The sequence below is a fragment of the Microcaecilia unicolor genome, chromosome 1 (genome assembly GCF_901765095.1).
Source record: "Microcaecilia unicolor chromosome 1, aMicUni1.1, whole genome shotgun sequence".
NCBI lineage: Eukaryota > Metazoa > Chordata > Amphibia > Gymnophiona > Siphonopidae > Microcaecilia > Microcaecilia unicolor.
This window is the reverse complement of record NC_044031.1, coordinates 150,243,719-150,271,096: the sequence shown is the minus strand read 5'-3', so window position 1 is coordinate 150,271,096 and position 27,378 is coordinate 150,243,719. Positions and strand designations below refer to the sequence as shown.

General features: G+C 41.0%; 1 protein-coding gene across 1 annotated transcript in view; it reads left to right on the top strand.

Annotated features, from left to right (window-relative positions):
• The window catches only part of DGKB (diacylglycerol kinase beta), an 876,561-nt gene that overhangs the window by 207,705 nt on the left and 641,478 nt on the right, over positions 1–27,378 (top strand). Inside the window, exons 9-11 of the mRNA XM_030201293.1 lie at positions 4,205–4,322; positions 13,668–13,756; positions 13,841–13,957. Of these exons, the coding sequence (XP_030057153.1) occupies positions 4,205–4,322; positions 13,668–13,756; positions 13,841–13,957 (324 nt within the window). The remainder of the gene's footprint in view (positions 1–4,204; positions 4,323–13,667; positions 13,757–13,840; positions 13,958–27,378) is intronic.

The window sequence follows — 27,378 nt, the reverse complement described above, 5'->3', positions numbered from 1 at the left end:
TCCAGTGGTCATCTGGTCATTTAGGGCACTTTTTGGGGCCTTATTCGTGAAAAAACAGGGTCCAGGAAAAGTGCCCTAAATTCTAGCTAAAACGCATACTTTTGTCCCATTATCTGTGAAATGCGCCCATCTCTGTTCGGCAGATAACCACGCCCCAGTTCCGCCTTCGCCACACCTCTGACACGCCCCCATAAACTTTGTCCGCATCCGCGACGGAGTGCAGTTGAAAACGCCCAAAAATCGGCTTTCGATTATACCGCTTTATTCGTTTTTGTGAGATAAACGTCCATCTCCCGATTTAGGTCGGAACTTGGGGCGTTTTTCTCGTTCGATTATAAGCTGGATAGTATACTTAACAGTTGAGATGTTAAACTCCCTGAAGAATACTCAGAGATACGAATGTGTATTTTATGCAGTGCATTGCTATAAAGTATCAGAAAACCATTCAAATGATTTTGAGGTACCAACCCAAAACAATATATAACTGTCTCTGGGAAAAAGTGAGTAAAGGAGCAGATCCAAAATGTTGAGAATGGCCAATTTTTCATGTCATGGGTTCATAAGCAGTCTGAAAAAGTTACTTTTTTGAACTTCTGTAACTTTAAAAATTTTTTTTTTACATAAAGAATGGGGTTTGGACTGCTGTATTATAAATTGTTTGCTATAACAGAATTCATTAAAACTTCATTTTTGTTTCTGTTGACTTTAGTCGCCTTTTCCCAGAGATAGTCCCATATTTACAGTTTCCCTTCTCAGCCAAAAGACCAAGAGCCAAGTAGAGACTAGTAAGACAAACGTGCAAAGTTTTAACTGCCAGTTTTTCTTTGTATTCAGATTCACTCTAAAGTCAGGTTCTGAGCAAAATCCTACGTGGGGTGGAATGTTTAGCTTAATTTGATATACTGTAAGTTGGGATAACTATCACAAAAGTTTATAATAACAACTCAAAAGCAGGAAAAGAAATAAAAATTTTATATCAGTAAAAGAAGGATTATATAGATTATCTCTGGCTAATCAGTAACCGGAAGTTAAGTTGCCATTCTATGTCAGGTGACTTTAAGGAGAAACAAAGAAGCAAAAAAGTCATTTTGTGTCAAAGACATCTTTAAACAAATATGTCTTTAAATTGCTCTTGGGTCAGGCTATTCCATAACATAGGGACTACACTGAAAGAGAATGACAAATTGTATCATGGTGTATGTGTCTAAATGAAGGCACTACAAAGATAAGAACATAAGCCTTTCCATACTGGGACAGGCTGAAGGTCTATCAAGCCCAGTATCCTGTTTCCAGCAGTGGCTAATCCAGGCTACAAGTACCTGGCAAGATCCCAAAACAAAACAACACATTTTATGCTGCTTATCCTAGAAATAAGCAGTGGATGTTCTCCATTCCATCCTAATAATGGCTCGTGGACGTTTCTTTTATGGAACCATCTAAACCTTTTTTTTAAACCCTGTTAAGCTAACTGCTTTTACCACATTCTCTGGCAATGAATTCCAGCATTTATTTACACATTGAATGAAGAAATATTTTCTCTGATTTGTTTTAAATTTACTACTTTGTAGCTTCATTGCATGCCCCCTAGTCCTAGTATTTTTGTAAAGAGTAAACAAATAATTCACGTCTACCCACTCCACTCCACTCATTATTTTATACTGTATATGTCTATCATATCTCCCCTTAGCCGAGTTTTCTCCAAGCTGAAGAGCCCTAGCTGCTTTAGCCTTTACTCATAGGGAAATTGTCCCATTCCCATGATCATTTTCGTCGCCCTTCTCTGTACCTTTTCTAATTCCACTATATCTATTTTGAGATGTGCTGACCAGAATTGCACACAGTATTCGAGGTGCGGTCACACCATGGAGCGATACAAAGGCATTATAACATCCTCATTTTTGTTGGCTCCTGTACAAGCTGCTCTATAAAGCAGTCCTTGATTTCATCAAGGAATTTTACCTCCCTAGCATGCCTTGATGTTACATTTACTCAGTCAGCATTGTGGTAATTGAAATCACCCAGTATTATTGTGTTCCCCAATTTGTTAGCCTCCCTAATTTCTGATATTTCTACATCTCTCTGTTCATCCTGGCCAGGTGAGCGGTAGTACACTCCTATCACTATCTTCTTCCCCTTTGCACATGGAAATGTCAATTCATAGGGATTCCAAGATGTGTTTTGCTTCCTGCAGAATTTTTAGTCTATTTGATTCAAGGCCCTCCTTAACCTACGATGCTACCCCTCCACCAATTCGATCCACCCTATCACTACGATATAATTTGTACCCACTGGTTATCCTCCTTCCACCACCAGGTCTCAGAGATGCCTGTTATATCTAATTTTTCATTTAGTGCAATATATTCTAACTCTCCCATCTTATTTTTTAGGCTTCTGTCGTTTGCATATAAACATTTCAAACTGTTGGTTGTTCCTTTTACATCTTGTGCAGCAGTTGACAGTGTTAATTTGTAATCTTGAAAATCTGTCTGCTTTTTATTTAAAGACACCTGGTCTACTATGGTCTCTATTGCAACCGTACTATCGGGATAACCTGCCTTTCCTGTTTTGGTAATATCTTTGAAAGATACCTTGTTCTATACCATGTGATGTTGAACAACTGTCTGCCTTCCCCAGTTTCTAGTTTAAAAGCTGCTCTATCTCCTTTTAAAAATGCCAATGCCAGCAGCCTGGTCCCACCTGGATAAGGTGGAGCCATCATTCTGGAATAGGCTCCCCCTTCCCCAGAATGTTGCCCAGTTCCTTACAAGTCTAAACCCCTCATCCATGCATTGAGACCCTGGAACTCTGCCTGTATCTCGGACCCTGCGTGTGGAATGGGGAACTCTGAAAATTCTACCCTAGAGGTTCTGAATTTGAGCTTTCTACCTAAGAGCCTAAATTTGGCTTCCAGAACATATCTCCCATATTTTTGTATGTTATTGGTATCCACATGTATGAAGATAGCCAGCTCCTCCCCAGCACTATCTAAAATCCTACTCTAGGTGACGCTTGACGTCCGCCACCTTCGCACCAGGCAGGCAAGTGATCAGGCGATCCTCATGTCCACCAGCCACCCAGCTATCTACATGCCTAATAATCGAATCACCAACTGCAACAGCAGTCCTAACCCTTCCTTGCTGTGCAGAAGCTCCTGGATACACATTCTCAGTGCAAGAGGATATTGCATTCCCTGGTGGGCTGGTCCTGTCTACAGGCTTACTTCCAGCTTCACCAGGGGATGCTGTTCTTTTAGGAGACCTCCCTCCTCCATGGCAGCACAGGGGCTGCCAGACTGGACGTGGGACTTGTCTACAATGTCCCTGTAGGCCTCCTCTATGTACCAAAAGGTTTTGTTGTGTCAGACTAAGTGTTCTTACTGAAGAATAGGTAATTAGCAAGAGAGAGAGAGGGTGGCAGTCTTTAGTGAAGGACTTTGAAAACCAATGTTAAAATCTTGGTTTTACAGTGTTCACTTTTCATTAGTGGGGTTATAGGATCACATTTGACTGATATATTTTGGATTATTGAAACCCACATGATATCAATTTGACAAAACCCATTAAGTAGAGAGTTACAATAATCAATGTTGCTAATAACCAGTGAGAGAATTATCAGGCCATGTTGAACTTGTTAATGGGCCTACCGCAGCAGGTGTTAAAGCACAGAAACTGTTAGGTGGACTCACAAATATAAAAAGGAGATAATGTACTGCTGTTTTTATACCATATGTAAATGTATCCATATGTTACTAATATCTGTAGGAATTTTATGAGTATACTCAGGAGTTGCAGTTCACTCTATGTATTCTTCAAGCCTGCCTCAACATTTTGAAACATGCATTAAATATATTGCTTAGGTAACTGTTTTATAAAAATACAGTATCTTCAAAACTTTACTGTGTTGACATTTACCTACTATAGGTTTAATATGTCAAATAACTTTACAGGTGCGTGAGCCTCAATTATATTTGTGTTTTAGCTTACTGTATAAATAACTTCTATTCTGAGTGAAATAACAGATGTCTTGGGACATGTACAAGGAAATGTATGTTTCAAACACTCATACATAGCTTTTGTACAAAGTTCATGCAGCAGTGTCATTTTTTTTTTCATTTTGGTTTAGTTTTATGGTTTTGTGCTTAATACATGTTAATACATGCAATCTTCTTCATTTAACTTTTTTTTTTAATTTCCCTTCTCCACAGAATGTGAAGGATGATGGACAGCATGTGTGGCGGCTGAAGCACTTTAACAAACCTGCCTACTGTAATCTTTGTTTGAACATGTTGATAGGAGTGGGCAAGCAGGGACTCTGCTGTTCTTGTGAGTGTTAGTTTCATCTGATTGTGTTAAATTGTCACATTTCAATAACCTAGACAGGCAGGAATGTGTATCAGATATGGCTTTATTGTGTTGTTGAATTACATCACATAAAAGACACTTTCTTCAAGATTCTATATAGCATGCCTAGAAATCCAGGTGTATCCTATAACAACATGCATAACATAATTGGCTTAACAAGCTAATCAGCATTAATAACAGTACTTAAGCAATAAAGAGCACTAATTTGCAGTAATTAGAATTTATGCACACAACTCACTAAGCATATTCTATAATGAACTCTGCCTAAATTCTCATGCATGCAGTTCAAAACGGGTGTGGCTATAGGCAGAGAAATGGGCATTTTATAGGCATTCCAAAATTTATGCACATAGTTATACATATACAGTGCGCATAAATCTATGCACAGGGATTTACACCATGTTTTCATTGGTGTAAATGGACATACACAGTTTTAGGTGCTGGAATATCAACTAAGTGTATTCTATATCTAGGCGTCGTTTATAGAATACTAGCCGTTGAGCCCGTTAAAATGGGCTATTGAGTTGCCGCTGCCCCCCTCCCCCCGAGGTCACCGCTGGCCTCTCCCCCCTGAGTTCGCCGCTGCCGGTACCCCCCCCCCTCCCGAGTTGCCGCCGCCGGCCCGTCTCTTCGCTATTCAACTTACATCTCCGGAGCAGGCAGATCAGCTGAGCTGCCATCGGCCTTCCTTCTCTGCCTGTGTCCTGCCCTCGATTTAATCTAAGGAAGGGTTCAACAGCTGTAGCTTGACATACACAATTTGTAGATTGTAGTAACAGCATAACAATAGTAAAATGACCAAATGTCAGTGTAATGCAACAATTAGAACCATGTGGTAAACTTGTGGATAGTGATATTGTCTGTAATGTGTATGCCAAAACAGCACGTTTGAACATCTATACAACAGAAACATGATACAGTGTCATCATGATACAAATGTTATACCATAATAGGCAGCATGGTAGAACATTCATATGACATAAATATGATGCTATAAGGTCAGCACAATACAATGAAATATTTGAATAGGCAGCAGATGGTACAAATGCAGTTGAGGTCTATAGACAAACTAGATGGGTAAGACAAGATGCTGTGATGAATAAAAGGGTAAATTATATGTGTAGTTGAATATGATGTATGGAACTGGTTTCACTTAAAGGGTCGCAGCAAGCTAGTTCAGACTTGGTATGAGTAATTGGATAATCAGTGCCCACAACCGTTAAAGGTTTGGGAGAAGAACCAGTCTTTCACATGCTTCCTAAAGTAAAGATAGTCTTTAGTTAGGCATATTCTTTTGGGAGTGAGTTCCAAATTGTGAAGGCTATTTTGAGAAGACTTACTGGTAGATACGAGAATCAAAGTTTAAAATGTAATTATTTATTTGAAAAATATAATATACCGCCATTCGTGTAAAAATTACACATCAAGGCAGTTTACATTAAAATTTTAAATTGGCCAAAAATCAAAACAAACCAACACAACACAAGATGCAAAAGGAAGGAAAGCAAAATAGCAAAACAAAACCAAAGGACAATAAAATAATAAAAGCAAAGAAACACTAGGGAAGAACACAAAAGGTCCCACCTCTTGACAATGCATGCCTCCCCATGACCATGGAAAACATTAGCTGTCAAAATATTGCCTAAACAACCATGCTTTCATCAATTTTTTTAAAATCTCAGAGTTGATCTCTCCAACCACAAGTCAAGTGACAGAGAATTCCAGAGAAAGGGTGCCACTAAACTAAATTCAGTATTGCTAGATGAGAGATGCCAACATCTTAAACAGGAGGGAAGGACCAAAAAATTCACCTAAGAAGATCACAACTGCTTGGCAGGAACATAAGAAGCTAACAGTGAAAAAAGATAATATGGCCTACCTGAGATCAGTAGCCAGTAAATCAATAATGAGGAAAGGCTAAAGCGGCTAGGGCTATTCAGCTTGGAGAAAAGGCGGCTGAGGGGAGATATGATAGAGGTCTATAAAATAATGAGTGGAGTTGAATGGGTAGATGTGAAGCATCTGTTTACACTTTCCAAAAATACTAGGACTAGGGGGCATGTGATGAAGGTACAATGTAGTAAATTTAAAGCGAATCGGAGAAAATATTCTTTACTCAACATGTAATTAAACTCTGGAATTCGTTGCCAGAGAATGTGGTAAGGTGGTGGCTTAACGGAGTTTAAAAAAGGTTTGGATGGCTTTCTAAAGAAAAAGTCCATAGACCATTATTAAATGGACTTGGGGAGAATCCACTATTTCTGGGATTAGCAGTATAGAACGTTTTGTACTTTTTTTGGGGATCTTGCCAGATATTTGTGACCTTGGCCACTGTTGGAAACAGGATGCTGGGCTTGATGCAGTGGCGTAGCCAAGGGTGGGCTTGGGTGGGCCCAGGCCCACCCACTTTGAGCTCAGGCCCACCAGTAGCAGCACACCTATGATGTGGCTGGCAGAGATTCCCAAGCTGAAAACTCAACAACAACTGTCCCTCCTGCATACTACTACTACTACTACTACTACTAAACATTTCTATAGCGCTACTAGACTTACGCAGCGCTGTACAAATTAACATGAAAAGACAGTCCCTGCTCAACAGAGCTTACAATCTAAATTGGACAGACGAACAGACAGCTAGGGGTGGGGAAATTGCAGTGGTAGGGGTGATAAGTAAGGGTGTTGAGTAAGAGAGTCATGGTTAGGAGTCGAAAGTAGTAGCAAAGAGGTGGGCTTTAAACCTAGACTTGAAGACAGCCAGAGACTGAGCCTGACGTACTGGCTCAGGGAGTCTATTCCAGGCATAGGGAGCAGCGAGATAGAAGGAATGGAGCCGGGAGTTAGCAGTGGGGGAGAAGGGGGATGACAGGAGACATTTACCCAGCGAACAGAGTTCACGGGGAGGAGTGTAGGGAGAGATGAGAGCGGAAAGGTACTGAGGAGTGGATGCATACCTTATAAATAGCAGATCTTCGCCTGCAGGAAGCAGCGACTGATACATACTGCTCACACTAGCCCCAAAGCCTTCCCCTCTGACTTATTCCCGCCTATGCAGAAACAGGAAGCTGCATCAGTGGGAAGGATACGGGGCCAACATGAGTACTGTGTATTAGTTGCTGCTTACTGCCGGTGAAAATCTGCTATTTAAAAGGTGTGCAGGAGAGGGGGGATATTTGAGAGACCATATGGCATGCAGGCGAGAGAAGGAGAGACCAAATGACCAGTGGGATGGGGTTGGGTTCTTCTGCCCACCCATCTTGGGCCCAGGCCCATCCAAATTGGGTGTGTGGCTACGCCCCTGGCTTGATGGACCTTTGGTCTTTCCCAGTATGGCAATACTTATGTACTTATGTAATAATAGAATCTTATGTTTAATATGAGCCATAGCTGGCAGCCAATGCTGTTCTCTTAGCAACCCTCTCACATGACCTCTTATTGAAGCATTATATAAAAACCTTATAGCTGTATTTTCCACCTGTTGCAAATAATCCAACTGCACTTGTGGTTATCCCCCCCAAAACGTTACAGTAATCTATCCATGTTATAACCGATGCATGCAAAAGGATATTTTTTGCTCTCATGTTCAAAAAACATCTCAAGGATCTAATCTTCCTCAAAATGGAAAAAGAGATCCTAACTATCTTCGAAATATAAGGCACAAAGAAAAGTTTAGAATTCCAGATCACTCCAAAAGAAGAGAGAACAACTTTAACAGCTATTGGTTGACCCTGAATCTGGTGTTGGGACCGGAAATCCTGTGAGGTAGAAATCCAGAGAGCATCACAGTTCAGGGTTCAGTTTATTTTAATTATCTGTTTAAGGTCAGACCATCAAAGTGGTGTACAATTTAAAATATAACATGGATACAACCTTGAAACAGAGTAAGCACTTGGACAATAAAACACAACTAAACAGTACACTGGAGTAAATAAAACTGCTAGTTCCAGTAGGGCCTCGGGTGGGTAGGCCATATGCTCCAAAGGTGGTCAAATTAGCTGTTAAATGTCTCCTGGAAAAAAAACAAGCCTTTAGTAGACCTTTAAACTTTGAGAGGGTTTCCTCTGTTTATATGGTAGTAGGTAAAGCATTCCATAAAAAAAAGAGCCCAAAACATTAAATATTAAATTACAAAAAACACTCAAGGGCACTTCACGAAGTTCAGGAACCACTAATTGGTGCTGTTGACTGGACCACAGGGACCTAGTTGGGACATAGGGAAGCAACTGGGAGAAAAGTAGGGTGATGATGCAGCCTGCAGCACCTTAAAAATCGAAAGCAAAATTTTGTATTTGATTTGTTGATCGACTGGCAACCAGTGTTCTAATTTTAAAAAAGGTGTTACCCAATCAAATTTCCATTCTCCATAATTTCACAGTGGTATTCCGAAGCAAATGTACCTAATTTAAACATAATCCGACCCTCAACTGTGAGCCAATGAGTCATTACATAAAATGGAGTAATATGCAAGTAAACTTTTAGTGAGAAGACCAAACGGATATATATATATATATATATATATATATATATATATATATATATATATATATAGCATAAAAGTAGGTTCTGTGTTTTCTGAGTACCTGCTTTTATGTGCATATACTACTGGCCAGCGTTATAAGCTCCTACTTGAGTGTGTAAAATGCTGTTCTGTACATGATTTGGTTGCTTATAAAAATATCCTGTAGTATATAGACATTCGCTAACATCTGTTTTAATGCTTAACATGAGCCTTAATATTATCTGTCATTAGTACATATGTCAGCTTGGTTTGCTTTCAGGGACTAAAATAAGCTACTTATCTTAAATGATAAACAATGACTTTATGAATGTTGTCATATTTTCCTTGGATATAATTTTCCAAGATTTACTTGACAGACATTTTCCGATTGATTTTGTCAGATTGCCAAGTTATTAGAGTACCATTTTTACTGTAAAACGTAGAATATACTGACTCCTCTATTAAACCTCTCTGAATACATTAAAAATATTAACTAACTTGTAATCCGGATCAATTGAGGGAAGCTCCAGAGGATTTAGATTCTGAGGATGTCACTTTTTCACTGGAATTTGTGCTGCTGATGCACAAAGCATTTTTGTTAAAAGAATGGGAGACCCTCAAGTCTCCACCGCCCTCCCCTCCTCACAGGGGTCTCGGACCCTTCCGGCAGCACATTTGCCTAAGCGTCAGCGCTTGGAGTGTCTGCGTGACTCGGATGAGGCCTCCATGGCGACAGACGTGGGGGATGACAGTCCTCAGGGGATTTCCTTAGAGTGGTCACAGACCCTCTGGAAGATGGGGGAATTGCTGCCAGTTGAAGGGGATGACTCCACGGCGGCGAGGCTGTTTCATAAAGAGGAGCTCCCAGCGCAAATTATCTGGGCTCTGAAAGTTTTAAATAACTCCTCCCCGGATTTGTTGTAGGATCGTCAGTCACACCGTCTATTATATCTGGCATGAAGAAACCCCCGAAGACCTTTCATATTCATGAAGCCATGAATGTCCTCATTTCGGCACAATGGGATTCGCACTTTGGCAAGTCTGTAACAGCTTCCATCAGAAGAGCTGGCAGCCTTACATTTTCCCATGGTGGACTCTCTGATAATGGTGGTCACGAAGAAGATCATCCTATCTGTGGAAGGGGGCACAGCGCTTAATGACCCTCAGGACAGGAAATTAGAATATTCCCCTAAGATGTCCTTTGAGGTGGTGGAGTTGTGCCTCCATGCTTCGGTGTGTGGATCTTATGCTGCCCATGCTTGCTTCTCATGGGTCCAGAAGGCACCTTCGGCTGATGAGCTGGTGACCTCATTGCCGGCTCTGGAATCTGGTCTGGCCTTTTTGGAAGACCTCCTTTATGATCTCCGAGCTTCACCCAAAGAAGTTTCTTTGGCAGTGATGGCTTGCCGCTGGGTCTGGTTACGCCATTGGGCAGCTGATGTAGCTTCCAAGTCACACCGAATATTAACTGTTGAAATGCTATTGAACTGGTCAGTGGCCATTTCTGGCTGGTTAATTGTGCTGAATGTTGGCCGTATTGTATCTATGGGCTCCATTAAGCAACTGTCTGAGCATTTGAGCTAAGCAGAGAAAGGCTTTAGAGAGTATGCAAATGTTTCCAACTAGCAATTTTTACTGTTGAAAACTGTTAAGAAATAGAAATTACATAGAACTATTGAAGTCGAAGCAAGATCTGGAAGACCAAGACCAAATATAGAACAGCTATAACTTCAGATCTGAAAACAAGACCCGCAGACTACTGCAAAAGACCTCCTGATAAGTTTTAGCAGAGAATATAATAGCTATCTTTAGGTCTATAGTTACAGCATTGTATGTTTGACGTGTAGGAGAATTAGCAGAAGAAGACGTTTCTATGATTTCATTTTATGTAAAATAAAATGTTGGTAAACCTGGAAACGTTTGTACTGATGAGATGAAAATCTGTTTGGTCACAGCCCTAGAAGATACATTTGAAACATAAAGGGTGAAGTAATTGAAGAACATCTTGGCCACAGTTAAGCATAAGAATAAATCTGTTACACTTTGGGGTTGTGTGACATTCAGTGGCACAGGAAATACTGTGCAGGTAGAAGGTAGAATTGATTCAACTCGATGACAACATATCCTAGAAGCTGATAACACCCAGTGAAGAAATTGAAGCTGAAAGAGTCTGAGTATTTCTGTAAGAAAAACATCTGAAAATGATCACAGAATCAACCATGAAGTATTTATAACAAAAAAAAGATGAAGGTTTTAGAACGGCCTTTGCAGTCCCTAAAGTTCTGTAGGGAAGACTGCAGACATGCAGTGCATGAAAAGAGACTTAAGAATATTTCTGAGCTAGAATGGCTGTGCAAGAAGAGTGGGGGAAAATTTTGAAAAGCAAGAATAGAAAGACTCGTAGTTGGCTACAGGAGACATTATAAATTATTTCTGTTAGTGAAGGTGTCACAAAGTTCTGACTGAAAAGTATGCAATTTTGCATCTACTATATTCAGTGTTTTCTTATTTTTAATCTGTAATAAACTGCTAAGAACTAATTATGCAGCAAAAGCTACAGAATCATTTTTTAAATTTTTACCATTTTAAACTTCTGTTCATTCAGAGATTCATTGAAAACTACAATTTGAACAGGTGCACTTAATCTTTTGTATGCAATTGTAAATAGTAGTTTAGGGCAGTGACCTAGCATTAGGCGGTCACAAGCACAAACGGGCAGTGGCCCAGCACGGCAGGTGGAGGGGGAAGGGTGATTGGAAGTATAGAAGAGCTGGCAAGCACAGGCAAGTTAGGAAAGGGATAAGTAAGGGGGAGTCACTAAAGAATAGAGGACCTATAGGGAGACAGGTAACAAGACAGGAAGTCTGGGAGGTGGGAAAAGAAGTGACCTCTGGGAGCAAGAAGAGCGGCATCTGCAGGGTGCATTCACCATTTTAGCCTGCTGCTCCCACAGCTCTCCCACCCCACCTGCCCCATATCAAGGAGGTAGGGTCTTGTCGCAGCATTCCACAGGCGGTGGGTCCTAGCCTGAAAGAGTACACAGCACTATGTTTCAGACCAAAGCAAGGTCAAAGGTCTTGTGGTTGTTGTCCCATACTAGTAGTGGCATGGATGATGTCTAAGAACAAGGGCAGTTCCCCACTTGTACGGAGGGAGGCCAAAGCCAGATTAGCAAGTGATCAACGGAGCCTATCTCAGACTTGGACAGAATGGGGAGGCTGAAGGCTTCAAGAAAGAGGGTCAACAGGTATGAGAGAGAAGATGCCTTTACGGCACTTCCTTGAGCCAAAGCTGTGATGTTAGCACCTGGGCATGTCGGCGGTATATGCCCCAGGCAGAGCAAAAAGCTACAGCGTGATTATGGCAGAAAGAGAGAACTGTGTGACTCAAAAAGGCTAACCCACTTGTCTCAAATGCTCTAGATAGAAATCGAGTCATATATTTGATTATTACTGTAAAATGTATACATGATTGGAAATTGCTTGCTTTTTTTTTTTTTTTTTGTTACATTTGTACCCCGCGCTTTCCCACTCATGGCAGGCTCAATGCGGCTTACATGGGGCAATGGAGGGTTAAGTGACTTGCCCAAAGTCACAAGGAGCTGCCTATGCTTGAAGTAGGAATCAACTCACTTCCTCAGTTCCCCAGGACCAAAGTCCACCACCCTAACCACTAGGCCACTCCTCCACTATTGTGAATAATTCATAGATATAAATTGTAGAATGCTGCGTCCACAATAAATTCCACTCTTTATCGGATTAACTGGTCAAGTGTGAATATATACTGTGTATGGTTTGGACTGAATGGAGAGTGCTGAAGTGCCACCTGCACAATTTGAGTATATTTGAGGTTTATATTTTATTCTTACTGATTATTTTTATTAAACTGCATTTTCACTGTTTTACTATTATGTAGTGTTTGTAAAAGATGATGATGCTGTAATATTCCAAGATTATGAGCCTAATTATAAAAGGCTCAAATTGGGAGAAAAAGAAAACACAATAAATAGGGGCTTTGTGTTCTAAAGCACACTAAAAAAAATACTTTCATCGATTTTCTTCTAGTATAGAATGATTCTGCTCCCTTTTTATAGTACACATATTTTAACTTATTCATTTACAAATTTTACAGACTATCAATATTATTCAAACCAGAACATTTATTTATTGGATTTTTTTTGAGTTCTCACAATATTATCTTTTTATATTATTTTTCTGGAAGGCAAATGTTTTAAAGCAGATGGCGAGTTTTGGAATAGGAAGCTTCTGGTGGTATGGTGGTGAGTTAGGGCTGAATTTGTATTGACTACACGGAATCCCTGACAACAGCTATCTGGAAATGGCCTAATCAACCATTTAAGGTTCGGATAAATCAATAGACAGAATAATATAAACTAATATGTCTCTTATTTTCAGGTCTGCCATCTGCTGTCGTGCCTATAGCTTGCAAAATATATATTTTTTTTATTAGCAGAAGACACCAAACCATTTGGCAGTCATCAATTTATCTTTAATATTTTCGTCATTTGGGAATTATCATGCAAAATTTTAGTTAGGACTGATTTAATTAGGCATTTCCTGCAAGGCCATGATAGAGTATTCTTGTTTTTTTCATATGCATAATGTTTCATAATGTTTCCTGTACTAATTGACCTTTTGTATTCCATGGAAAAACAGTCTACTTTGAGACTTCTTTGATGCAGTTGACTGATGAAGCTGCAGTACATGTGAAATATGGCCCTGGTAATATTATTTGTTAATTGAAGTCAGGGCCATTTTTAACTTAATATTGACATTTGTTCTTCTTTACAGTCTGCAAATATACCGTCCATGAACGCTGTGTATCTAGAGCACCTCCCTCTTGCATTAAAACATATGTGAAGTCCAAAAAGAACACAAATGTAAGTCTTTCTGAAGCTTTTACTTTAAGATATGATAAGTCAAAACTGCTAATTAATGCCTGCACTTTTGTTTTTCCTTCATAGGTAATGCATCATTTCTGGGTAGAAGGAAATTGTCCAACAAAATGTGATAAGTGCCACAAAACTATTAAATGTTATCAAGGCCTAACTGGACTTCATTGTGTTTGGTGTCAAATCACAGTAAGTATATTTAGATTATTTAGAAGTAAATCACCGGTAACTAAAAAGTAAGCACTTTTTCTAAAACCCAAGAAAGAGGATTCTCACTGGGAGTGTTCTTTGCAGACACTGAATGGTTCAGTATAGTTTGATTTTAATGAGTGAATCTAGATGTGTACTTTTGTATTCTGAGAGCCCTGGCCTAGTGGTTATTATTATTTATTGCATTTGTATCCCACATTTTCCCACCTATTTGCAGGCTCAAAGTGGCTTACATAGTTTTGTTAGTACAGTTAGTCCTGGATGTCAGGTACAATGATTGTTGTGCAGAGATTAATTAAGGAAAGAAGTAAAGAGTAGCAGGAAGGTATTTATAAGGTATAGTCGATAGTGGGTTTTCAGCGGTGGATTAGTAAAGTTCTGCGGTTTCATTGTATGCTTTGTGAAGAAATATGTCTTGAGGGATTTGCGAAAGATAGTTGTTTCGTTGATTGTTTTCAGGTTTCTAGGTAATGCGTTCCATAACTTCGTGCTCATGTACGAGAAGGTGGTATCGTGCATCGACTTGTATTTTAGTCCTTTGCAGCTGGGGAAGTGGAGGTCGAGAAATTTGCGGGATGATTTTGTGGGCGTTTTCTGGGAGGTAGGTCCACAAGGTTTAACATGTATGCTGGGGCGTCTGCGTGGATGATTTTGTGTACCAGTGTGCAGATCTTAAATGCAATACGTTCCTTAAGTGGGAACCAGTGGAGTTTCTCTCTTAAGGGTTTTTGCGCTTTCATATTTAGTCTTTCCAAATATGAGTCTGGCCGCTGTATTCTGGGCAGTTTGGAGTTTCTTGATTTTGTCCTCTTTACAGCCTGCGTACAGTGCATTACAGTAATCAAGATGACTTATTAGCATTGACTGTACCAGGGTACGGAATACGTATCTCGGGAAGAAAGGTTTTACTCTTTTGCGTTTCCACATGGAGTAGAACAACTTTCTCGTCGTGTGGTTCACATGGGTATCTAGAGTGAGGTTTCGATCAATGGTGACTCCTGGAATCTTCAAGTTTTGAGAGAAAGTGAGAGAACAGTATGGTGTGGTTATGGTGGGGAAGTTTTTTGTGTTATGTTGTGAGGTGAGAACAAGACATTGTGTTTTTTCTGCGTTTAGTTTCAGCTGGAATGCATCTGCCCAGGAGTGCATTATTCGGAGGCTTTGGTTGATTTCGTTGGTGATTTCATTTAGATCATGTCTGAACGGGATGGAGATCATGACGCCATCTGCATATATGTAGGGGTTGAGGTTTTGGTTTGCTAGAAGTTTAGCCAAAGGTATCATCATCAGGGTGAATAAAGTTGGTGAGAGGGGGGGATCCTTGGGGTACTCCACATTCAGGTATCCATGGGGGTGATCTGTCCGTGTTCGTTGTTACTTGGTATGATCTTGTGGTCAGGAATCCTTTGAACCATTTGAGAACTGAGCCTCCTATTCCGAAGTATTCTAGTATATGTAATAGTATTTCATGGTCAACCATGTCAAAGGCACTGGACATGTCGAATTGTAAGAGGAGTACGTTGTTGCCCGTTGCAATTGCTTGTTTAAATGAGTTCATTGCAGACACTAGAACAGTTTCAGTGCTGTGATTTGATCGAAATCCTGATTGAGATTCATGAAGAATTGAGTATTTATTTAAGTATTCAGTAAGTTGTTTTGTTACTATGCCTTCCATAAGTTTGGTTATGAGTGGAATTGATGCTACTGGTCGATAGTTGGTTAGGTCCATTGTGCTTTTTTTAGCATCTTTCAGTAGCGGAGTAAGTAGGATGTTTCCTCTGTCCGTGGGAAAGAGTCCATTTTGAAGTCTGTGATTTATGTGATTCGTGATGTCTATTTTGAATTGTTTGGGTGCTGATCTTATTAAACTGCTAGGGCAGATGTCTAATTTACATTGCGATTTGGCGTATTTTCCAAGCCAATGTGAGATTTCATTTGATGAAAGTGTGTCGAAGTCGGTCCATGATCGATCTGCTGGGTATTCCCCGGGTTTTGGGTCTAGACATTCAAGGATATTCGTGTAATTTGCTTTGTTGGTGGGTATCATGAGTCGGAGCTTTATAATTTTTTCCTTGAAGTAGTTTGCAAGGTTAGTTGCTGATGGGGTGTCTGTGTTGTTAGAGGTGACCGTAGTAGTATTTAGGAGGTGGTTCACGAGTGTGAATAGTTTGTGGTGTCCTTATAGTTTGGCCCTATTTGGTTTTGTAGTATGCCCTTTGGTTTGTCTGATAGTGTATTTGTATTTCCTTTGTAGTTGTTTCCAGTCTTTGAGTGCGTTTTCGTCTTTTTTCTTGATCCATGCTCTTTCCAATCTTCTGGCCTGTGTTTTTAGTTCTTTCAGTTCTTCGTTAAACCATGGACTTGAGTTCTTTCTGTGTGATATTCTGGTTTGAAGTGGTGCTATATTGTCTAATATTGCTCTGCATCTGTTATCCCATTCTTGGAGGAATTGGGGTGAGTCTGTGGGTATTGTCCATTCGTCGGTATATAGTTGTTGCCAAAATATTAGTGGGTCTATTTTGCCTCTCGTAGTGTAGGTTTGTTGTTTTTGATTTTGTTGTATCTTTTTTGTTCTCCAGTGAAGGGAAATGTTTGCACTGTAGTGGTTGGACCATGGCTTGGCTGTCCATTTTGTGTCAATTAGTGTGAGGTTTGATTCTGATGAGAATTTGTGGGAGATGATGTCTAGTGTATGTCCTTTTCTGTGTGTGGGATGTGTGTTTGGCCAGTGAAGCTCCCATAGTTGGAGGAAGTCTTTGCATTCGTGTACATTGCTTGAATTAGTGTCTTCAAGGTGGAGGTTGATGTCTCCTGCTATAAGAGGGTTCTGGGCAGAAACACAAGTATTCAGTATGAAATCCATGAGGTGCGATTGTGAATCTTGCCAATTGCCCAGGGGTCTGTAAAATAGGATTAGGTTCAAGTGGTTACGTAAGTTGGTGTGATTGATTCTGACTGAGGATATTTCAAGTTGGGGAAGAATAGATTCTGCTATTGTTGTGACTGTGAATTGGGATTTATAGATTATTGCTATTCCTCCTCCTCTTTTTCTTTCTCTTGTCCAGTGAGTAATTTTGTATCCTGGAGGACAGAGATCTAGAATTATTGGATCTTTGGGATCATGTATCCAGGTTTCGCTAATAAGTAGGTGGTGTTGATTTTTATCAGCTGTCTGTCTTCTTGATGAGCGACTTTGGTGTTTCTTTTCATTTCTTTCTGTTGATGGTGTCTGTGGCTGATAGGTTTTTCGTGCCCTTGTTTAATTTTTTGGTTAGGCATGTTATGTGTATGTTGTGTGGATGGTTTGAGTGTCGTAGAATTGGTGTTGCCTATTTCAGTGTTTGTGGGTGTGTGAAGTGTTAGGAAAAGATAGTAAGTAATTAGGTATATTAATTTGTTGGTGTGCTTATCAGTATTAGTTGTTTAGGGAGGTTTGGGAAGATTAGAGTTCAAGATGTAGTATGAGACGCTTATTAAACAATTAGAAGGTGTTTAGCAGGTTATGCGTTGTGTTACAGTGATATGGGATGCCTAATAGACAGTTTAGATCAATACAGATCTTGCTTCACTAAAATGGAAAGCCTAGTAAACAAATACAGACTTAGATGCTGGTTTTTTTTTTTTTTATTCTTTATTTATCATTTTAAAGTTAATACAAAGAAACATTCTTTGAACAGATACATCCATTTTAGATACATGAAAATTAAGGAAATATTTCTACAGAAAAAGGCTTTTCCAAATTGGATTTATAGTCCTCTAGAAGAATGGATTCAAGATGGTTATAACCAAAGGAAGTTGGTATAATAAGAAATAATATATAGCAAAAATCAAACAGTGGTTCCCTTAATACATTGCGGGACTCTTATTGGATTTAGGTCTAGTCACTCTTCTTATCAAGGAATGATCTCAATTGTTCGGGTTCGAAAAATTATATATTTCTTCTCCTTAAATATCAAAATACATTTTCAAGGAAAACGTAATTGGAAAACAGCCCCTAAGCTAACAGATTCCTGTTTCATATCCAGGAATTTCTTCCGCCTCTGTTGGGTCCAACGGGCAATATCTGGAAACACTGAGACTTTGCTTCCTTTAAATACCGGGTGAACATTTTAAAAATAAAGTCTCAACAAAGATTCTTTATCTTGTAAAAAGACAAACGTTACAATTAAGGTTGCCTTAGTCTCAGTGTTGTCTATAGACTGTTCAAGAAGATTTGTTAAATCCAAGGATTCATGTAAATTAGCCTGTTTAGGAATATCTTGTTGCGAAGGAGCTTTTGTTTCCAAGTAGTAGATTTTTTGTAGTGGGGGCAGTGATTGTTCAGGATGATTGTTTAGAAATTTGGCAAACATATCCTTGGGGGCTACAAACTTGGATTTTGGAAAGTTTAATAGCCTTAAATTCAGGTTCCTTGTTTGATTCTCCATGTTTTCTATTTTCCTATGGATTAATATTCGATCACCTGAAATTTGAGCTTGTTGTTGAAATACTTTTCCAATTTGTACTTCCAAGTCTGTTTGCCTTGTCTTTAATCCCTCAGTCTGATTTTTCAAAAAGTTTATCTGTGAGGCATTATTCAAGGAGACAGTAACAAACGAGGTACAGACCTTGTGAAGAGATTCTAACGCCATCCAAATCGACTCCAGAGATACTTCTTGGGGTTTCACCAGAGGTTGGATCGCTAAAGCGCGGGAAATAGCTTCCTGCTCAGCTGTTATCGGCGATTCCACACTGGTTTCCCCAATTGCCGTTCCTGGTAATCTCTGGATTCCCGGCGCCAGCCCCTGGTTCACATCGGGCGTCGCTGCTACCTCCGGAGCGCGCCACTCCTTCGAAACCACCTCACAATCGGGTTTCGGTACTGCAGTTCCGGGTGCACGCGTCGGGGTCAAGGGTCCCAGCGGAGTGAGCGATAATTCGCTCTCCTGAGCGGGGCTCTTCCTTTCCCCGCTAGCGGAAACGTCCGCATTTGGAGTAGAAACCAGAAATGTAGCCATAGACTGCTGTCCCGGTAAGGGAGGAATTGGCTTCGGGAGGGGTAGTCCCCTTGGCTTTCCTTTCCTTTTCGGCATTAATTCAACGAAGGTAGGCTTAAGGCAAAAAAAATTTTCGGGAGCGTCTATGTCACACGTCCTGCTTGGACGCCATCTTGAATCCAGGTGGAGCCCATCTTTTCGGAATAGGCTCCCTTAGATGCTGTTTTATGATATTTAGCCGACATTTAAATTATCAGTTTATATGCAAAATTATATTGTGCAGCTCTTCTTATGTAGTTAAACAGTTTAGTCCACTGTACTAGGTCTATATTAGCAAAATATGCAGATTTAAACGTTGGTTGGGGTATTTGTTGTCCAGTTGTGGTTTAAAAGGAAGACAGCTAATACCTCATTGCAGTGCACATAAAACGAAACAAATAACACAAAACAAGTAGGTAGAGTCGTGAGTAGCCTAGTGGCAACTGCTTTCATCAGGTCTCCAGGTCTGTGTGACCGCTATCTCCAGTGTAACCAAGGCAACACAAAACAAAACAGGCAGAGCACAGTGAACAGGCAGAATTACAGGCAGTTTAACGGCAGCAGCTCTTATCTGGTCTCCGGGTCCGATTTCGCCTCAGGCTCCAACGTGCAGGCTGGTTGCATTTGTTTGGGTCCCCAGCGTCCTCCGGACTCCAATGTCCCCACCAGCTATCTCAACCCCGGACCACGGGGAGTAGTTTTCGTGGCGGTCTCCCGAGAATGCCGTCAATCACCGGTACCAGTGAGGTTGCGCAAGTTCAGCGCAGCTGGACCTGATCCGGTCGGGGTTGTGCCCCGGCCTTGAGGCGGCCTACTGCCACGATCAACCTCGGGTTGCTCACCCGCTCCAAGACCACGCGGCTTTCCGCCACGATCAGTCTCGAATCTTTCGCCCGCCCTGGAACCTGTCGGTGGTTTCTTGGAGGCACATTTTCAAAGCACTTAGCCTTCCAAAGTTCCATAGAAACCTATGGAACTTTGGAAGGCTAAATGCTTTGAAAATATGCCTCTTGATCCAACAGCACCTCGCCAGTCAGCTCCGACTCCGAGTCATCCACGAGGCAGTCAACGGTTGCGATCAGTTTCAGGCCTTTCGCCCATGTTAGAGTTTAGCGAGGTCTTTTTGGATCGCTGGTATTCCACCAGACGGCTCAGATTCAGCTCCGACTTCGCTCCGTTCAAGTCCGGTTACAGCATGAACCTTTGAATCTTGTTAACGTATGATGTTTGAAGATCAATTAAAGGTATAATTCAAATCAACAGATGTATAATGTCAATTTGAATACATATTTTGTTTTAAAAAATGGAAGACATAGATGCATATTTTCAAAGCACTTTGGGAGGCTAAGTTCCATAGGTTTCTATGGAACTTTGGGAGGCTAAGTGCTTTGAAAATGAGCCTGATAGACTTTGGACATATGCAGATGATTTATAAGGCAAACATTTCTAATGTTATTAGACTCAAGTTAGATGAAATCACAATATGATGCTTATCAAGAGGCCCATTTACTAACCTGCATTTGAGGTTTGCACTTGATACATGTTAACAGCCAAAGTTAGATTACTTTAAGTGCAAAATCTCCAATTAGGGCTGTCAGCACAGAGCATTAGTTACACAGGGCATTAACAGCATAGTTGGAGGCATAATTAATTCTTCTGTGTAGCATCTAATATGTAGAGACAACACTCACACTAGCAGCATTCTAATCATACTTTGTGGATACAGATTTTATTTATGTTGATGTGATTAAAAAAAAAACTATATCTGTTATGATATTATTGTATTTAAAAAATATATAAGATAATAAATAAAGGTGCACCCTCTCCCCTTTCACATCCCTATAATATGAATTTCCATGTTAGGTATTTAATGTGATAGCTAATACATGTTAAGATTAATGCAGCACACTAAGGTGGCAATTCTATAGGCTGGTGGCTCCCTGTAGGCACCCTGATTCCTTGTGAGAAGTGCCTATTCTGTAACAACATCTGGGCACCTAGATTTCATTATCAAATACTAGCTTAACTAGTCATCGGCACGCTTTACATTAGGTGCCATGGAGCTGGCATAACTAAGTATGCCTAAATGCTGCAAGAGCACATGTAACTTTTATGATTCTATAGGTTGCATACATAACTGAGAGAAACATCCATATTCTGTCCATGCTCTGCCTCTATGTATACTCACATGCCCTTATAGATTAGCACTTAGGGCACTTATGCATATAAAGGCTACTTTTTAGAGCATATGTGCACACAAAAAGACGCTGAATCTCAGATGCCTAGTTCACTTGATTTCTTTTTTGAATGCCTTGTTCAAAGTTAATATATTTGAAAAACTTGCTTTAAACACCTTATATGATTGATTGATTGATGACAAACAAGTTTGGGTTCAGTGTGGCTTACATCAAACTTTTAAAGCAAACTACAATAAGAGAACTAAAATGAGCATACAAAACAATAATAAGTAAAAATATCCAAGCAGTAAGATGAATCATTTTGAAATAACAAATTAACTAAAAGAATAGTAGAAATGCCTTTAATTAATGCTTATTATGTTATCAAACATTTTTATAGCACCAATATAATTGTTTTCTTTCACACTTTTCTGCTTTTACACATGTTCAAATTTAAATGAAGACCCAAAATTGAATATTTGGTGGAACTGAAGCTTGGCAAGAGTTTACTTACATTCCTGCTTGTCAGCTCTCATGAGTACTATAGATTACCGTACTGTAACCCTCATGGATTTATTATACACAAATTACTACTGGCTCTGGAAAACAGAAGAGAAATCAAATGGCATAAGAATATATAGCTTAACTGTTCTTGTTACTCCTTTGGCTGTTTAGGGGAAATGTGTGAGTGTTATGGCATTTTATTCCCCATCTTTTTTTCTTTTTCTTTTTTGATTGTGTGGAAACTTCTGCTGTTCTGCTGATTTAACCTACAATGATTATAGTATGGACATTGGCTATATAAAGTCCTATGATGTTACCAGGGCAGAGCAAAAGGCATGTGATAAGATGGTAAATGTCATGAAGTTAAAAACATGGCGCTAGATCAACTTTTAACATTGTAACTTCAAAGAGCAAACGTACACATCTAAATTGGTTTATAGTAATGTTGTATATATGGGTCTTTCCAATAATTCTCTACAGTGATTACAAACTTTATAACATTCTGCAGTGCGTTTGTTAGGAAGTGCATCTCAGCGTTATTACCCTTCTTTTCATTTATTTTCATTGGTTGCCAATAAAGTTTCATATTCTTTTTAAAATTCTTGGCTGGCACATAGAGTTTATTATGCTCTGGTCTGTAGTTATTCAGCATCATTAGTGTTGCCTTATGTGCCCAATAGGCTTCTGAAGTCTCTGGTAGATTTTAGGATAGTAATACCCAACTCCTTCAAAGCTCTTTTGATTGAGACCCAGGAATCAGCTTTTTCTTTTGGCTGTCCCCTTCTCTTTGGAATCAACTTTCAACTACAGTTCATGCTGAGGGTAGCTTACAGAGGCTTAAAACATTTATTTATTATTATTGCATTTGTACCCCGCGCTTTCCCACATGTTGCAGGCTCAATGCGGCTTACATAGTAAATACAATTACAAAGTCATGAAAAGAATATTACTAGTTGTAGTAAACGAGTAGTTGAAGGGTTTGATATAAATGCAAACTAAGATGGAATAACAAACAGAAAGGCGGTAGGCGATTATTGAAGACATATTTTAAGACTGATTTTAGAGTGATGATACTGACTTCTGTTTAGTGCTATTTTAGTGGGATTTTTTTTCTTTTTGTTTTTAAGATTTTTGAGCTTTGCTCTTGGCATGAATAGTTGTCTTCTTTTCTGTATATTATTGGAGTTCTTATCCTTTTTATTTTTGTTTTATTTGACATTATACACAGCTATGGTCCTGACAGGTTAAATGGTATATCATATTTTAATAAACTAAATTAAACTATACATAAAGCACACATACAACTACCCTCATTTCTAAACAGTTGTACATGGCATTGGGATAAAATGAAGATGTGAATTACATGAAAAACTCAAGTAAAAAAAAAATCCCTTTTATGAACACTGTCTAAACAGTACAACAAAGGGCAGCCTTAATTATGGCTATACTAATAGCGCAGATGGATTCACAACTCATTCTGTTACACAAGCAAATCAAACATGCCTTACAATTTAAGATCAGAGTATCATTCATACACACATACAACTGTACACACTTTAGAATGATACATGACAGACAGCCTGAGAGGGAGAAAATGTAAACATAGAAAACAACAGTAGATAAGGACTGTATTGCTCCTCTAGTCTACCCAGTTTAATTTCTGGTGCATAGCCTTGAACCTCAGTTTGTTTCTGGATTGTCTTCATTTTTTTTGCATCAGTGAATCTTTTGTGCATATCCCATGTATTCTTGAACTTAGTTTCCCTTTGTTTCCACCACCAAACCTGTTACACGGGGTGGGCAAGCAGGATAATCGCCCTGGACATCACACTACACCATTGAGTCAGTCTGTGAGCATGAGAGTCCAAAAAGAGAAAAGGGCGCTCAAAAGCACCCCTTGCCAAGGGCACCATTCTGTTCAGTGACTTACCTGGTCTACTACCTCCACTGGAAGCCTATTCCATGCACTTCACCCTTTTTGTGAAGAAATACTGTCTGACTTTTCTTGAGACTACCTACATGTACTGTGATCTCTTGTTCCAGGGCATTCTTTACTCTGATTTATTTTTTTTATTTATTGTGCATTCTTATATATTTGAGATATCTGAATGTCTCTACCATATTCCCATGACTTTGGGAATAGACATTATACCATTTGTGTAGCTCTCTTCTGGATTACCTCCAGTATTTGCAGCACAGTGTTCTTATGATAACTCCTTCAGTCATGGGAGCAATATGCCGTAGTATTGATCAGGATTTCTCAATCCAATCATTGGGACATAAGAACATAAGAATAGCTACACTGGGTCAGATCAATGGTCCATGGACCCAGTATCCTGCTTCCAACAGTGGCCAATCCAGGTCACAAGTAACTGGCAGAAACAAAAATAGTAGCAACATTCCCTGCTGTCAATCCCAGGGCAAGCAGTGGCGTCCCCCATGCCGATCTGAATAACAGACTATGGATGTTTCCTCCAGGAACTTGTCCAAACATTTTTTTAAACCCAGATATGCTAACCGCTGTTACTACATCCTATGGTAATGAGTTCCAGAGCTTAATTATCCGTTCACTGAAAAAAATATTTCCTCTTACTTGTTTTATGAAAGTATTTCCATGTAATTTCGTAGAGAGGTCTTTATACTTTTTGAAAGAGTAAAAATTGATTCACTTTTACCCATTCTGCACCACTTAGGATTTTGTAGATCTGAATTATATCTTTCTTCAGCCATTTCTTTTCCATGCTGAAGAGCTTTAACCTCTTTAGTCTTTCCCAGTGCTTTTTTTGTAGAAAAAAAGGTGCCGGTACTCATTGTGGGCGGGGTCACCACACATGGCACCGCCCCTATTATAGCCACACCCACATTAGCCACACCCCTTTTACCAGCCATGGCGCATATAAACAGACATCATTGAAAATATTATACTAGTATAGGAGAAAAAATAATGTGATTTTTTTTCATTATAAATAATTTCTGTAAGCTCTTACAGCTCCGGTATACCCAGTGCAAAATAAGACAAATTCCAAACACTAAAATGAAAATAAAATGATTTTTTCTACCTTTGTTGTCTGGTGACTTTGTTTTTCTATCCATATTGGTCCCAGTCTCTGATTCTGCTGCTCTCTATCTGTTCTCTTAACTCCGTTTCCAGGGCTTTCTTTCCATTTATTTCTTTACTTTCCTCCTTTCTTCTTCTTTTGTTGCCCTGCATCCATAAGTAAAAGCTGGGTCCTCCTCCATGGAATTGACTGGAGGAGGTATAACATGGATCCAGCTTTTGCCTATTTTCTCCATCCATGTGCAGTTTTTCTCCTCTTCCCTTTCCCTCATCTCCATCCATGTGCATCTTCTTTTTTCTTTCCTCCCCTCCATTCATGTCCAGTATTTCTCATCTCTCTTCCCTCCTCTATATCCATATAAAGCAATAATTCTCTCTCCCCTCTCCTCCATCCAAGTCAGCATTTCTCCTCTCTCCTAGCCAACTCCTCCATCCATGTCCAGCAATTCTCCTCTATCTCCTGCTCTCCTCTCCATCCATTTCTAGCATTTCTCCTCTCTCTCCTCTCATCCATGTCCAGCAATTCTCTCTTCCCTGTCCAGCGATTCTCCTCTCTCCCCTCCATGTCCAGCAATTCTCTCTTCCCTGTCCTCCCCTCCCCGTCCAGCAATTCTCCTCTCTCCCCTCCATGTCCAGCAATTCTATCTTGCCTGCCCTCCCCTCCATGATCAGCAATTATCTCATCCCTGCCCTCCCATCAATGTCCAGCAATTCTCTCTCCCCTGCCCTTCCCTCCCATCCCATGTCCAGCAATTCTCTCTCCCCTGCCCTTCCCTCCCATGTCCAGCAATTCTCTCTCCCCTGCCCTTCACATGTCCAGCAATTCTCTCTCCCTTGCCCTTCCCTCCCAGCCCATCCAATGTCCAGCAATTCTCTCTCCCCTGCCCTTCCCATGTCCAGCAATTCTCTCTCCCCTGCCCTTCCCTCCCATTGATTTCCAGCAATTCTCTCTCCCCTGCCCTTCCCATGTCCAGCAATTCTCTCTCCCTTGCCCTTCCCTCCCATCCCATTGATTTCCAGCAATTCTCTCTCCCTGCCCTTCCCTCCCATCCCATTGATTTCCAGCAATTCTCTCTCCCCTGCCCTTCCCTCCCATCCCATGTCCAATTCTCTCTCCCCTGCCCTTCCCATGTCCAGCAATTCTCTCTCCCCTGCCCTTCCCTCCCATCCCATGTCCAGCAATTCTCTCTCCCCTGCCCTTCCCTCCCATCCCATGTCCAGCAATTCTCTCTCCCCTGCCCTTCCCTCCCATGTCCAGCAATTCTCTCTCCCCTGCCCTTCACATGTCCAGCAATTCTCTCTCCCTTGCCCTTCCCTCCCAGCCCATCCAATGTCCAGCAATTCTCTCTCCCTGCCCTTCCCATGTCCAGCAATTCTCTCTCCCCTGCCCTTCCCTCCCATTGATTTCCAGCAATTCTCTCTCCCCTGCCCTTCCCATGTCCAGCAATTCTCTCTCCCTTGCCCTTCCCTCCCATCCCATTGATTTCCAGCAATTCTCTCTCCCCTGCCCTTCCCTCCCATCCCATTGATTTCCAGCAATTCTCTCTCCCCTGCCCTTCCCTCCCATCCCATGTCCAATTCTCTCTCCCCTGCCCTTCCCATGTCCAGCAATTCTCTCTCCCCTGCCCTTCCCTCCCATCCCATGTCCAGCAATTCTCTCTCCCCTGCCCTTCCCTCCCATCCCATTGATTTCCAGCAATTCTCTCTCCCCTGCCCTTCCCTCCCATCCCATGTCCAGCAATTCTCTCTCCCCTGCTCTTCCCTCCCATCCCATGTCCAGCAATTCTCTCTCCCCTGCCCTTCCCTCCCATCCCATTGATTTCCAGCAATTCTCTCTCCCCTGCTCTTCCCTCCCATCCCATGTCCAGCAATTCTCTCTACCCTGCCCTTCCCATGTCCAGCAATTCTCTCTCCCTTGCCCTTCCCTCCCATCCCATCCTATGTCCAACAATTCTCTCTCCCCTGCTCTTCCCTCCCATCCCATTGATTTCCAGCAGTTCTCTCTCCCCTGCCCTTCCCTCCCATTATTTCCAGCGATTCTCCGCCTCTCCCCTGCCCTCCCATCGACGTGCAGCGATTTTTCTGTCCCTCCCCTGCCCTCACCTCTCTCATATCCAGCGATTCTTCGTCCCCCAGGGTCCTCCTTCACTGCCTGCCAGCCAGCGTCGGACTCAGAAGCGAACGGTGCAGGCAGCGATTGGCTGGCAGCGTCGTAGCTTCCCTTTGCATGTCCCGCCTACAACTTCCTGTTTACGCATAGGCGGGACTTGCAGAGGGAAGCTACGACGCTGCCAGCCAATCGCTGCCTGCACCGTTCGCTTCTGAGTCCGACGCTGGCTGGCAGGCAATGAAGGAGGACCCTGGGGGACGAAGAATCGCTGGATATGAGAGAGGTGAGGGCAGGGGAGGGACGGAAAAATCGCTGCACGTCGATGGGAGGGCAGGAGAGAGGCGGAGAATCGCTGGAAGTAATGGGAGGGGAGGGGAGGGGAGGAGGAGAAAAAGGTGCCGGTACGCCGTACCGTTGCGTACCGGCACAAAAAAAGCACTGGTCTTTCCTTATATGAAAAGTGTTCCATCCCCTTTATCATTTTGGTTGCATTTCTTTGAGCCTTTTCCAATTCCGCCATATCTTTTTTGAGATAT